At 32.6% G+C, this 15,261-nt stretch overlaps 1 protein-coding gene across 2 annotated transcripts; it reads right to left on the bottom strand.

The window, feature by feature from the left end:
• Positions 1-2,963: 2,963 nt before the first annotated feature.
• Positions 2,964-12,771, bottom strand: LOC126695875 (chaperone protein dnaJ C76, chloroplastic). 2 transcript variants are annotated; one of them, XM_050392672.1, is made up of 9 exons: positions 12,453-12,769; positions 10,554-10,682; positions 10,326-10,455; positions 9,319-9,439; positions 8,438-8,519; positions 7,430-7,483; positions 6,304-6,342; positions 4,544-4,643; positions 2,964-3,283 (listed from the first exon to the last, which is right to left on the bottom strand). In XM_050392672.1, the coding sequence occupies exons 1-9, from the start codon at positions 12,687-12,689 to the stop codon at positions 3,153-3,155; spliced, it is 1,023 nt and encodes a 340-aa protein (XP_050248629.1). In that variant the 5' UTR covers positions 12,690-12,769; the 3' UTR covers positions 2,964-3,152. The 2 variants fall into 2 exon arrangements, with proteins under 2 accessions (XP_050248629.1, XP_050248630.1); XM_050392673.1 differs by having other exon boundaries at positions 3,214-3,964; positions 12,453-12,771.
• Positions 12,772-15,261: the final 2,490 nt, after the last annotated feature.

The following is a 15,261-nucleotide window of genomic DNA, read 5'->3' as shown; positions in this document are numbered from 1 at the left end:
ATAACACATCTTTTTTCCCTCTTATTTTTTTTTTTTTTTTTTTTTTTTTTGGTGATAAATAGATTTTTTAAGGTGCAATTTTGATGGAAAATTTTGGAACTGTAAATAAAGATATGAAGATGCTATTTCTTTTTTCTTTTTTTAGAAAAATCAATTTTCTTTCCCTTCTTATTCTATACACATGTTGGTACTAAAAAGGTCTTTGTTCAATTTGTTTTTTTGTTTTTTTTTTTTTTAATTTTATATGGTCTCTTTGTTAGGTTTGATTCGTTTGAATGTCTAAACTTTTAGCTGCAGTTAAGTTATTTCTTTGCAGATTTATGTATTTCTTCAGTCCAAGGAACATACAGTCCTATTTGATCATATATTATACATTATTACATTTTAAGGAAATACTATTAAATAATATTAATCGATATATTGATTGTAACATTTTTAATATTATAATTTTATTAAGGAAAAAAAAATAAAAGAATCAAAATTTAAAATTAAATTCGATTTTGGAACTAAATTTAAATAAAAGATGATATGTATTTTGATTTTTGGACACATACACACAATATATGGGAGCTAGCTAGGGAATAATGACCGTAAGTAATACAATGCATTTGGTATTTTTGGTCATTTGCTCAGGTTTTGTTTAATTTACATTTTTTGACTTTAAATTTGCAACTTGGAATAGTCGACAATATTATCTTCTTTTTCTTTATTTCATGTGCTTGTTGTGATTGTTTTTTAATTTTTGTGACGACCAACTTGACCTCATTTTATTAAAATATTCTACATAGATAAAGACGAATCTAATACCAAAAAAAAAAAAAAAAAAAAAAGGACCCACTAGCAATTATATCCCCTCGAAGAATGCTCCATCTTAAAGCAAAGAGATAGCAATAGGCAAGAAAAGTCAAGTACATCCAACGTGATTCGCACTAGATCTACAGTAGAGATGAAAGAGAATGAAGGGATGATGAGATCATACCACTTTCCCACATCTTCTCACTTCTCACTTCTCACTCTCAGAAACAGAAAGGAACTGGTAGTGGCATACGCCGTCCTTGTTAGGTTACTCTAAACTTGCAATTTCCACTACTATACTATTTATAGAATGTTAAGCACACGTCATATTTCACTTTTTTTTTTTTCTCACAATTTATTAAAATAATAAATTATAATTGGTGGGAATGTAAACCAATCAACAAATTATGAAAAAATATATATATATATATATATATATATAATAAGTTGTATATATAGAATTTTTTTTTTTATCATATTATAGTTGCATTTCTAAACCCATAACATTAACGCATTTGAGAAAAGTCATGCATCAAAAAAAAAAAAAAATTGATCTGTATACAACTTTTTTACCATATTTTCACATAAAATTTTAAATGATAAGTGATTATTGGTTGTTATTGATAGGCAAAAAGGTAATTCAAGTGATGAGTTCAAATTAGAATCAATAACACCTTACCACCTATAATTTGTTATTTAAATATTGTAAACGTAGCACTTCTTTAAAGAAAATTCATGAAAAAAATAGTCATTTTCCAATCAAATTTTCAACAATAAAGATTATTTGAAATGATTCAAGTGATAGTTCAATAATAATTGTTAGAGATATTAGCTCTAACTATAGTTAATAAACTTGTTATCAAGTATAAGACTTGAATTGCACACTAAGGAGGATTGGACTCTTTTTTTTTTTTTTTGAAAAGCATATAGGATTGGACATTGATCTATACTACTTGCTTAATATATCTCTAATAATTATTATTTCCTTTGTAGTATTTGATATAAAATAATAAATAATAAAATTGGTTACTTGCCCTATATATTTATAGAACAACGAATAACTTTTTTTCTCAATTTTTTTTTACTAAACAAGGTCAACACTTATCATCTCAAATCAACCATAAGCCAATTATGTTGGCCACTTCCAATACAAAATTTGAGAGTCTTCATAAATTAAAGGTTTGGCTTGAGCCTCAAGCATCTACCATTCCGTTTTTCTTTCTCGCCTACCATTCTCGTCTACCATAAATATATTCTTGAAACTTGGCCAAGAGTGATTGACACAACCCTCGCATCCAAAACTAAAACAGTATCTTTTATGTATCAAACAATAGTGGGCCCTACTCAACTCACTATTATTTGTCACAAACAACTATTTATATTGTTATAATAGTTTGTATTCGTGCTATATTGTTATAATAATTGAAGTAACGTAGGTGAAACAATTATCCAAATTGTAATTTGGACCCCATTTAATCCACAAGATTTTATGATTTTTTTTTTATTGTAGAGCAACAAATATCTTTCAATGTACTAATAGTAACCATTGGTGTATGAGATGGGACCTATTTGTTTATATATATATATATATATATATATATATAATTTGTTGCATATAACATCTCTAGGTACCCTACTTAGGATCTACCCTATGTGAGAAAGATGTATGCAATCTTTCACAAGATATCACCTACTAGCTAGAGATGACCTTGTGTCCAATTGTTACTGCTTACCTAACTTAATTAAGAAAGAAAACCGATCATTCTCAAGTTTAACATAAACATAAAATTTAAAAGGTTACCCATTGTAGTAAACAGTTAAGATAATTATCATGAGTAACATGTTTTGTGTGTCACTTTTTTCACTTCATAACAGGATTGGGCCTAATGCACATCTACTTAAAATACAATTAGAAGAAAATAAAAAATCCTGATATGGTACTCATGCATGAGTTTCACGAATTACAAAACACCTTGCCTTAACAAATCAATATAAACAAGAATATTTGGTCAAAGAAAAAATGGATTTTTTTTTTTTTTGGTTATAGGCCTACAGTTGTCACAGAAACGAAAATAACTGAAAACTCAAGACTACCCTTTAAGTTTTGACATCTTGCCACAAACCAAAAGTCTCACCTTTTAAACCAACCTTGAATATGCTCAATGTAATGGAACAAATAATAAGCTACCATAAAGTTCTATAAGATCTTTCTTTTTTTTCGTTTATTGATTTCATTGTATTTACAGCCACCTTAATTACACTATTACAAGATCAATATGAATTTGGCATTGATTAAATGCGGAATGGTAAATTAGTTACATTTGACTAAATACAAATGGGGTATTGGAATTTACTGGTTAATTTTCCTCGTCGGAGATTGCCTCTGGGAGTTTATATGTTGGAGGTTTATCGACACCCTTCCTTGAGTACTCCCTCCATCTCCGAGCCGCTGCAGCAGCTCTCTTTGCTCTCTCTTTTGCTCCTTCCTCTGCAAAGATCATATGTCAACTTTGACTTACATTTAGGAGCAGAGATTGAAAAACACTCAAATAAATAGTGGATGCTACACAACCGATAATGTGTAGTCATGCATTTCATACATATATGCATTATATACAGCCATAAACTACCAAGCAATTAACTTTAATATAACTGTCATAACTATTATAATGGCAGATATAACAACCAAACCCCCTCATTCCCATGTCTCTATTATAGAAGTTTTACTACACAACACAAAGCATTCTGACTTTTTCCTTGTTCAATCCTACATGTTGTACATTGTTAACTTCATTGGGACTATGATCATATATCATCATAATGTAGAATCTGATTAAAATTTTGCAGGTACTTTTTCCAAGGACTTCAAAAAACGAGGGCAGACAACTATAAACACTTCTAGGCTAAACAAAGAACAAATTGCAATGACAATGAAGATCTGTAGTCAACAAACTAATTAACATTCCAAATTCAGTTTAAATCCTTTTTTATTGCCTCTTTATATACTATCAGTTTACAAAAAAATTTACCAGTATTTTAAGATCATTGCCTTGCTTCTTTTTTTGGTGCACACCCTTAGATCATGACTGCCACAACTCTCAAACAAGTGTCATCCAGATTCCAGAGACTGATAGGGCATTACCTATGTCCCAAAGAATGGTTGGGACACCTTTGCGATATGCCAAAATAGAATTTAGTAGATTTCTCTCACATGCAATTTGACCTCTATGTCTATGAAATTTTCAGCAAGTCTTAAACAGCATCAGATTGCATTGCAGGGGAAATATGCTTGCTTTCAACATATTAAACTGCTGGAAACAGGGAGTGACGAGCATGAAAACATTTGAGATATTCATTTTAACAGATAAAGTTGAAGAAAACAAGATTTTGTCTAGTAGCAAATAGTCATCCCGTGAAAAAGAAGGGGCTGCTAGTCTTACTAAACCCAGGGAAATCATCAAGGAAACAGACTGGTTACTACCTATTTAATCTCTATGGAGTTACTTTATCATAATATAGGAATTCAAATTGAACTACATTCTCTTTGGACATACTTTATCATAAAATGTATAGAACAGCCTAATCTCTAGAAGTTACTCAGAAAGTGGCAATAAAAACTCAAATGAAAAGAAGTAAATCAATGAACAAAGATATAAAAATGCTATTAAAAAATAAAAACTTAGCGAGAATGGTTCCTAATATGTCAATCAACAAACATAGACATTTCTTTTCACAGAATCTCTCATACCAGAATTTTGGGAGTCTCTGGGCTTGTTCCATAGGTTACTCCAGTATGATTCACTTTTATCAGAATTTTTCTGCTTCCTCATTCTCCGTTTAGCTTGTGCCTGCAATAAATTTGAGATTAATATTTGTTATACTTATTAAATAACTAAAATTTCAAAGTGCCCATTTATATACCTACAAAGTCTAAATGAAAATATAGAAGAGAGTGTTTTAATTAGATGTTCAAACCACCCAAATTTCAAAATTTTACTTCCGAGAAAAAAGAGCGGTGAAGATGCCAATCCATACAGAGTTTTCCAAACAGAAAATATCAGTGGAAACCATTTCTTCTTCTTTTTTTCTTTTTCTTTTTTAAAATTATGGATCTTTATCTCAAAAAACTGCAGGCCATCTTAGTACCTAATGTTTAGGGGACAGTCCCCTGTAATCTTGGCCTACATTTATCCTTCCCCTTTTAGTGTTCATAGTAAGTCCAACTTATTTAAAAGGAACTTTTAATTGTTAAGTATCAAAAGCCTTTGGCTATATCTTTTTTTCTAATAAGTAAAAATAATTTTATTCAAAATAGGAAATGGTTCGCATACACAGAATGTACATCAAAACATCCCTAAAGAATTACAATGCCGTGTTCAAAAACTCTAGAAATCAAGAAAAGATAATGGGGGACTGCTGCCAAGGCAGACATTCAATAAGGACCTCAACAAAGATTGTTTGATAACATGATTATTACTCTCAAATTCATCAAACGTTCTCCTACTCCTCTCTTAGCAAATTGACCAAGACACACAAAGGATGGCTTTCCAAATTTTCAAAATTCTATGGCAGTGAAATTTTCCTTGCAAACACTCCAACATATCAAGCATAGTCTTGGGCATCACCCAAGATATCTCAAACAACACAAACACAAAGGGCCATACATCTGTAGCCACTGGACAATGGAATCACAGGTGCTCAACAGATTATCCACTACTCTTGCACATGCAACACCAATCAATAATCATGATATTGTTTTTGAAAATTATCCAGCATTGATATTTTCCACAATGCAGTTGTCCACAAAAGAAATAGGGAAGAAAGAATTTGGATATAATTTGGGGTGGTATAACTAAACTATTGGAGATTTCTGTTCTTTTTTTTTTTTAACCTTGAATTCATGTAGAAAATCCCAAGGCCATAGGAGTTTTCTAATAAAGTACCTTAGGTGCTTAGAGTGATTTGTAGGTCATTTAAAGTAGTACATTGGGTTGGAAGTTTTCTAACTCATTTTTTCAAGGAAGAATTTTTTTTTTTTTTTTTTTTTTTTTTTTTAAAAAGGCTTTAATTCAGTTATGTTTGGCAAAACAACAGTAGAAACTATTAGGTTGCTTTAGATCAATTTAACAAATTATATCTTCTCCACATTAGCTTTTCTTCTAATAGATACATGATAAAGTAATCATGCATGATACTGTAAATGCATCTGCATAGAATTGTGAGTGCCATATGCAACACAATCATTTTAAAAAGCAAGTTTCTGGCATTTTGACAAATGAAGAGAATGCATTCAAATGGACATAGGGAAATCTATCCCATGTAGCCCAACAAAACATGATTCATGAAAGTTAAATTAGATGACAACTGCACAGAACATACTATAAGAAAAACTAAGCACATACACATAAAAAGATAATGCTTCATAAAACATTAGTTTAAAATAGATGAAGATTTCCTTTCAACAAGAAAGAAAGAGGAAAATATAAAAAGAAATTTAAGAGTTCGTACCAAAACTTTTGCTTGCCTCTTTTCCCACCGACTATTTGCCTGCCACATTAGCAAGTGCAAATAAAGTAAAACAAACAAGGCCCATAACAAAGACAGTTAAATAAGGCAGCAGCTGAACCTTTGTCAACTCAAAGATCTTTTAAGAAGCAGAAGATCAAAATGAGAGTTAACTGGGGAAAAAAGTACAAAAATATAAGATAAAAACTAATTCTAATCCCGCCATAGTTTTATCACCTCTTGAATATAACATTACCGTATCAAAATACCCTTTCTCTTGCATAACTCTTGTATACTCCCCATGTACTAAGGCTATGTCCTTTCCTTCTTTTAATGTTCTTACTTGAAATTGAAAAACACATGTGCACACACAAAATAAAACAAAATTGTTCCAAGATAACAACAAGTGATGAGTTACTTTCTTGAATTCAACTGGCTAGATCAAACCAATCATGGTATAACCCACTACGGATTTTTAATATCCCAGGCCATATTATGGGGTATGATCCAGTTTATATTCTTTCCTAATGAGAAGGTTATGTTGGTCCTTTTATGGTTATTGAAGGTAGAGAATCCCAAGTGTCAGAAAAAGAGAGTTCCAGGAGTAATCAAGGCTAGGGTTTTGATAGCGGAAGGCAGCTCTTGTAACATGCTATGAATTGGTTTATTAGTGAAATTTGAGCACTGTCTGCAGCAACAAATGCTATTCACAAAATCAGTTTAAACGAAGCAAATTTAATCATTAGTAAAGCAGTCAATGAGGGTACTACTATGAAAAAATTTAAACCTCGAGCTCAAGGGTGTATTTGATCTGCGACCTAGCCCTGCAGCTGAACTGGCAAACTACCTAAATCAGAGGGTGTTTCAAGTTTCCCTGTGGTTTCCAATTATATATCTCTTCAATGAAATCTAAGTCTTGGGTTTTTGACAAAAAGGATGAAGAAACAAATCTAACTAACACAGCTAAGCTTTATGTCCAAATAAATTGGGAAAGAATTAGAAGAAAATATTTCTTGTTTGAAAAACTCTTAAAATTTTCTGAATAACGTAAGTGGCATTATCACTCCGCTGTAGCACATTGGTTAAAAACTTAAAGGTTAGCTTATCAAAAAATAAGTAGCATTCTCACCATTCTGAAAACATCCATGGATGCTGTTCCCATTCCTGAAAGCATAAATGCGACCTGATAATCAATCAGAGAACCACAAGTTCTTTAACTATTGAAATGACAATATAAAAAAAACAGTTACAAATGCAGCTCATTGGCATTCTTAATTCGTTGGAGAAATGAACAAAATATTCCTACATATAACAAAAGCAAAGTTGTTCACACAAAACATCCTATCAATTGGATATCCGGGTCAAGATTTTGAATTTTAATGTAAAAAAATGGACGAGGGAAGAATTATATCAAATATAAAAAGATACACTCATGAAATAGATGATTTCAAATCAAGCAACCAAAAGGTTTGACTAATATGGTTAATGTTATCTTATTGTGAAGCAAGGGAAGAAATGGGAAATGGATTTCCATTGGCACACCAAGTGACAGGAGAGTTACTATCTTTGCAGCACCTCTTAGCAAGTTTTATTCCTTGAAATCCATTTTCTATAATAAGATGAATAACAATAAGAACCAACAGAAAACATTGCTACTTCATAGCAGGCGGCAAAAAATTCCTCAACCATCAATGGCCAAAAAAGTTCACTTCAATGCCAAAATTAAATCTCTACATCGCATTGCTAACTGCTGTACTAACTATTAAGTATGTACTGCAAATCTGAGTGTCTTTATCCAGTATGGTAAGCACCATAAACTCGGGAAAAGAAGAATTCAAACGACTAAAGTTGGATAAAGTGGGACCACATTTCAAATCATAGTTATATAAAGCGAGACTCAAGTGATAGTAAACATAATGAAATTTACCTAAGAGGTATGTAAAATATTCTAGGATAGAAACTATAAATCACAAGATATACTTGTTAATAAACACAAAGATCAATAACCATCAAACTGAAACAAGTAACAAAGGTTATACTCAAGTTAAGCAGTTCAGCATATTCACATTAAACTATGAAGCTAAATAGAGCTATAAAACATGGAAAACAGAAACTAGATAATTATTTTGGGTCTTACATTTACTCTTTCAACTCTGCGCATTTCATCTTCAAGCAAGGATAGTTGTGCAGCAGATGTCCAATGGATGCAATCAACTGGGCTGAAATACAGAATGCTTATTATTTGACTTAACATGTTTAGCATAGCAATTCCTCAACATGAAGTAGACACCAAGTTCATGAACTATTTTCATAACTTCAAAATTTTAGAGCTTTAACTTTCTATCACCAGCACCACAAGCATGAGAACTTAACATTGTGGAGGTTTTTCCAAATACTCTTCCAACTTTAACTTGTAGAGTAGTTGGCCATTAGTTATATCTTATATATATATATATATATATATATATATATATATATATTTGGCTAAAGTTAGTTATATCTTTATCTAGTCACTCTGTATTCAGTGTCACAAAACAGCCAAGAACACATTGATAGATTAATACTAATGGTTTCAACTTTCATGGACATTGGTTAAAGCATCATCAAAGTTTATGCTTTACATTTGTCCTAGATTCTAATAGAAGATCCATACCTGATTTTAAAATATTGTAACTGTAATTTTAAGATCGTACAATTTCATACTGTAGATGAGAATTATTATTTGGCTTAAACCTACAGGCTACAGATATAAAGGCCATCACCAACAAATTTCAGCAATAACAAGAAGCTGGATACAGTGTAACTGCATCTATGGCATAAGATAGAAATAGTTTAGAGCCTTGGACAGACTGGTAATGATGCTAATGATCGCTAACAGGATAAGTTTTGTAGCAGCCTGAAGAGGCAACTGGTAAGAATAAAAGTTTTATTTAATTAATATGCTCATAAATGAACTAAACCAGAGCACAAAAAGAATCATTACATTGTACAGAAATATCCATGAACAGTAGAACATACCAAGTATCAATTGCTTGTTGAACTAATTCAGGGTTCCCACACTGGCTGTAGACTCTGGCTCTCCCAAAGTCCTCCTCAATTCCAAAGACATCCGGGGCCACGTTGGCACAATTTTTGCACCCTGTGGATAAATTAATAATATGGAGATTCCAATGTCATCAAAACTTAATGGTTTCTAGGAAATGCTTCTATAATTGCTACTGGCCGATGGTAAGTCACATTTTAGTTCTCCTGTGAAACTTTAAAAGGAAAAAAAGAAACTAAAATAAACTTTGTGGTCCTTTATATAATTGCTGGAAAAGAAAATAGCATTTTCATGATATTCTTGCTAAAGAAATTACGAAAACATGCTAGTTCTCTATGTAGAGCTTAAAATCAAAATAACATTTTGCTAAAATAGAATGTGTTACAGTAGAACTGGAGCTCGCATATTAAAATCTTAAAATGCACATAAATGGTAGAATGCTGTATCAGAATTTATGTAAAGTGAATTTCCTTAATATCTATGAAGCATCACCATATTACTCGCTTTAGATATCAGCATCAAAACCTAGACATGGTTTTTCCATTTGTAGTAGATATGAAGACCATTATTGCTATGCTATACAGATAATTGAAAATTTCTCAAAATATTTAAATGAGAGGTTGGGCCTCGGTGCAACAGCAAGTGCCTTCCACCAAAAGTGATAGGTCATGGGTTCGAATTCAAGAATTAGCCTCTCCAACAAAATTTGGGGGTAAGGCTACCTATCAATCACCTCTACAATATCCAGTAAAAGTGGGAGCTTTGTGCATTGGGTAATGGGTACAACCTTTTTTCTCTCAAAATTTTTAAATGAATGCAATGAGGTAGAAAATGCCAACATCAATAACAAAGGGGAGGTATGGTTACTTAGCACCCCAAGGGGAGGTATCTGATAAGCTATAAAATGTCAATTTTACTAGGCATTCCCAAGAACTAATATTTATTTCACATTAAAAACTAGAATTTCACTGTCCAAACATACCTATACAACTAAACTCATCAACAAATGCATGATCCTTTGGGCTGGAATCATCAACGAAAGGATTGACTGCAGTCAAAGCATACCCATGAATTTCATCATAAACCATTCGCTGCACAGGGTCGCTGAGCACCTGCACTGCAATAGTCCATTTATAGTACAGCCACAGCAATAGATTTAAGTCACATTCTCTTTCAATCTTAAAGCATTTTATGTCAAATGGGAACCCACCGCATAGACCTCATTTATGAACATGCAGAAGTTTGTGGTCTCTGGATTGTCACCACTTAGGTCTGGATGGCAAGCTTTCATGCAATTGTAGTATGCTTTCTTGATTTGCCCCGGTGTGGCATCGGGAAGCTAGTCGTATTGTGCCAAAAATGATAAGAAATTTTAAAGGGAAAAAAAAATCCAGCAGTGGTAAATAATTACTAAGGGAAGAACTAGACAAAAGTATCTTTAGGAAGTGAATGTGACCTTGGATAAAGAATTTAATTTGCAATCTAGACATGCACAAATGAGGATTGACCATGACTATCTCAATAAATTACTTCCCCTTGACAAAATCATTTCCTTATGATAGAACAAGTCTATTATTCGCACTGCTTTAGTATTAGAAATGTGTTAGCTAATCCTCTTGCATAGTTCAATGATACACAAAACATCCACATATATCAGAATACTAAATACTACTTTACAAATCATTCACCAGATTCTCATTTAATTTTGAATAAGGGCATCTTGAAATCCTTCTGACCTTGTACTTCCCATAGTGTCAAGAATAAGAAGTCAAAAATTATCATTATATATATATATATATATATTCAATGGTAATCCAGCCTCCTGCATTAGAATTCTGGTAAAGATTGTACTACAACCTAGTCTTTGATACGTGAATCATTCCGCCCAGAATTAGCATAGCTCAGACCCACAATCAAAATTAATTTTAACTACGAACTAGAAAACTAAGATGATTTATTAAAATAAGACTATGGTTATATAATGGTCTACTATACATGAACACAAACTCTAAAATGAACATATGAGCTTGATAGATTGGAAGTGCAAAGACCCCAACAGTCATGGCATACTTCCTGAGTGCTGATTGAGTGGTCTTGTACTCTTGGAAACAGTGAAGAGCATCTGTTTTTAGATTTATAGGCCCTCTTTCTTTTAGATCCTAATTTTTTTTCTTTTGTAATTTTTTAGGAAAACTAGCATTTACATGAAATCTCCAGAATAAGATTAGGAATAGTTGCTAATCACTTCAGGAGAAACTGTTCAAGCAGGCTAACAATTTTCTCTTTTGTTGTTTTGATTAGGACAACATATTAGCTAGCAATTTTCTTTTGTAGTTTTGATCAGGGTGATTCCTATTCAAATGTGTAACTATTCCACTCCCTCAACTATTGCACCATATTGTGTCATTGATTTTGCTTTCAAAAACAAAGTGAAAGACTGCTAACTCATATTTATTTTTCTACTCTTAATAAATTAAAATGAATATGCTTATAAGGGCATTGATCATTTCCTTCGTAGTTTCTAGTTTCTACTTCCCAGAAACTTCACAAATAATAAATCAAAAGTTATTACTTTCATTACAGATACATGTGCTGTGTATGTGTAAGAATTCAGGAATAGGAAGTCAAGCAACCTATTGATCTACCTTGATTAGTATTCATATAATCCTTTGACCACAAGCAATTAACCATATGTTGTGTGTGCCCAGTGGCTATTGAGAAGTCATAAGGCACCCATATGCACCTACCAACGGCCAAATCCTAGTTACTTTACACGTATGTTGGATCAAAACTGATCAATATAAGATAAAGTTGAGTGGAGACAGCAGAGGCGGTTCAAACTTAGGAACACCTCATCTTGTAAAGTTTAAATATTTTTTTTTTCAAAATGGTGATTTAATTATTTAACCATTATTCTAACAAGAATAAATAAAATACTACTGACCCAAAATTTTTTTTTTTTTCATTATTTTAACTGATCTAACTTCAATGAAATATAATTTTCACTCAAGAAACAAAATCTTAAAACATAAAATATCGATTTTCTTTCTGTTTTCCAAATTTTCTCATCAACCGAACATGATCAAAATTCAGGTTTTGGAAGAATTACCAGACCCAAAACCTCATAGTAGTCATCAGCAACTGAGTTAGTTGAAGCAGAGTTGTCAGTTGCAACCCTGACTCTACCACAGCCTCTTCTTCTCTTGGCAGCACCACCCACCACAGTCCAAGGAGTCCTGATCTTTTCCAAGATACTCCATGAGCTTCTTGAGCAAGTAGTATTCAGTAATAATGGGTTTTGGAATTTGAGAACTTCTGTGCACACAGGAGAGAGTAACTTAGCCATTAGACCATACAAAACAAATGTGAAAAATGGAAGCAGGAGAGAAAAAATGGGAATTGAAAAGAGAGAGAAAGAGAGAGTGAGATATTTGCTTACTATATAGTAGCAATAAGTGGGTGATGAATAATTGAAAATTTTGAGGAGGAAGAAATTCAGGCGTGAAAGGGTGTTATTTCTGACATGGCAGTTTCAGAGCCAAAGGTTGTCCTTAGAATCTGGACGAACCCTGTTGGGAAAGATCCAAAAGTATGTCTTGCAGATTAGAGGCACGTGTCACCTCGTGGATAATTGTTGCCTCACGTTCCAAGCAACCTTTTTTGTCTTCACCCTTTTTTTATGCCGTCAAGAAAAAAGCAACCATGAGTATGACTCATGAGAGACCCCCGCTACTCATGGTGAAATTTTGATGATTTCTGATTACAATTTTAGAGACAATTTTTTCAATAAATAATTTTGATAATTATAATCTTTGGGTTTTTTTTTTTAATTTTTTACTTGATCTTATTAGATGCACATTCGCCATGTAATTTAAAATATTTTAGTTTAAATAAATATTGATTAAGCTGAACATATTGCTAGTGTTTGAATGAAAGAAAAAAAAATCAGTATCACTTTCAATCTTTTTCAACTTTTTAGTGGCGAATTTCCTCTTTCATAAAACATCCACGAATACATTTTTACTTAAATAAATAAATACTATTTATAAAGACCTGTTTTACGGTCCAAGCCCAAGTTGTAGGATCTTGATCCAATAAGCTCAATACAATGAATTAGTAAAGAGTTGATCCAAGAACTAGGTCTTAGTGAGTTGGACAACAGCTAATACTGAATTAAATGACAATCAAACACCAATAAGAAATCTTGATATCAATAGACTTATAGTTTGAGGAGGTCTTCCTTTTATAAGTTGATCACAATTGGGTACAAATATAATTTAGATTGCTACAGTACTTTCTCTGATAAATTTTCTGATCCTCTTCTCATGGAGGGTCTCTCATATTATATAACTCCCCTTTGTCCATCTTGATCCTACACTTGTTGATCATCTGAGCCCTTACTTGAGTACTTGTCCTATCGAACACCCTCTTTGGCTTTCTGTGAGTTGTGGTGGTCAAGATAGTACTATTCAAAGTTCTTCTCCACATAAATGCGACCAGAAAAGTAGCTGCAGTGCATTTAATGTGATGATAGCAGTTTTCCCTTAGATATTTTTGGGTTTCCTTCTTTCTCGTACGTTCATGAGACACGTCTCTATCAATGGAGCTTCTTGATGGGTCACTCTAATTGCTGGAATATATATTTGAGCTACATTCACCATATTTGAGGAGGAGTTCCTCCTTGGACCACCTTTCATTTGTTCCTTACTCATGAGACTTTAAATTGGAATTCCTAGTAACTATTTGTCCTTTCTCGGACCATTCGACATCCTCGGACCAAGCTCAAGGCCCAATATATGATTTTGGACCCTTATCCCTACATTATTATAATCAATCAATGAAATAAAATTTTAGTCATAATTTCCTGAATTTATAGCTTATATTCTCTAACTATTTAAATAGTGTGAAATGGGAGGTGGGGTTTGAATTTTGAACTATAAACACAAAACATAAATAAAAAAAAATAAAAAATGTCATCAACATTGGATTATTACTTGAAAAACATCACCAATGCATTTTTTTTTTTAAATGATCACCATTTCATTTATGATTAAATTTACTTGCTTGGTTACAACTTTAAATGACATTTGATTAAATTTAATTAAAAATTTTAAAATAAAAGTGTACTTAAATTTTGTCCCAATGGATAAATAAAAGATGAAAAAAAAAAAAAAAACAAACAAACAAAATATTTTTCCTCCCATATTTTGTTAACCAAAATGCAAAAACACACCTTGGGATTTGGAACCAATGACAAGAATCAATTAGCAAGTCTTTTTAATGTAGTCATCTCATATTTCCATCCATAAAAGCTAACATCAATTACTTGAAACCACATGAGATGTTTTTGCAACTAACTTAAGGGTGTCCAAACAAAACCGTGAACTAACTCACCCGCTCAACCCGTCTGATCCAACTCGAGAACCGGCTGACCTGACATCGATGACGGTCGACGATGGGTCTCCGCCCCCAAAACCTAAAAATGGTGGGTCGGTTGGCAAGTCTGAGATTAAGAAACCAATTTTCAACCAACCCGACTGTCTACAAATCGAAAAGTTGCCGTTCACCATTGAAAATAGTGGTTCGTCAATGTTTTCTATTTGATCTGTTGAGATATCGTCGAGATTCAGCCCGATCTCTTCGAGATATGCCGAAATCCGGCCAGATCTGGTGTCTTTTGGCAAAATCCAACATAATTTCTCACAACCTGAAAACCGATTAAGGGCCGATCGATACTCGATAAAAATCTAACCACTCGAACCAACTCCTTTCATTAGTCGGTGGCAAGTCCAAGTATAGGAAACCCAAAGTGATCAGGTCAGTTTTAGGTTGGGCACAAACCCAACCCAAACCTACTCGTGGACAGTCCTAAACTAACCTAAGGCTAATTTTTCTTCTTAAAAAAAAACCTAAGGCTA

This window comes from Quercus robur, chromosome 8 (genome assembly GCF_932294415.1).
Source record: "Quercus robur chromosome 8, dhQueRobu3.1, whole genome shotgun sequence".
Lineage (NCBI taxonomy): Eukaryota > Viridiplantae > Streptophyta > Magnoliopsida > Fagales > Fagaceae > Quercus > Quercus robur.
This window is presented reverse-complemented; position numbering and strand designations above follow the sequence as displayed.

What these genes read in the sequence shown, in the direction of transcription:
- LOC126695875 (XM_050392672.1), bottom strand. Translation starts at nt 12,689, where the DNA reads ATGGCTAAGTTACTCTCTCCTGTGTGCACAGAAGTTCTCAAATTCCAA. An exon ending in AGAGGCAAGCAAAAGTTTTG is followed by an intron (nt 4,644 to 6,303) that starts GTACGAACTCTT and finishes AATTTATTGCAG; the next exon opens with GCACAAGCTAAACGGAGAAT. An exon ending in CAGAGACTCCCAAAATTCTG is followed by an intron (nt 3,284 to 4,543) that starts GTATGAGAGATT and finishes TGATCTTTGCAG; the next exon opens with AGGAAGGAGCAAAAGAGAGA.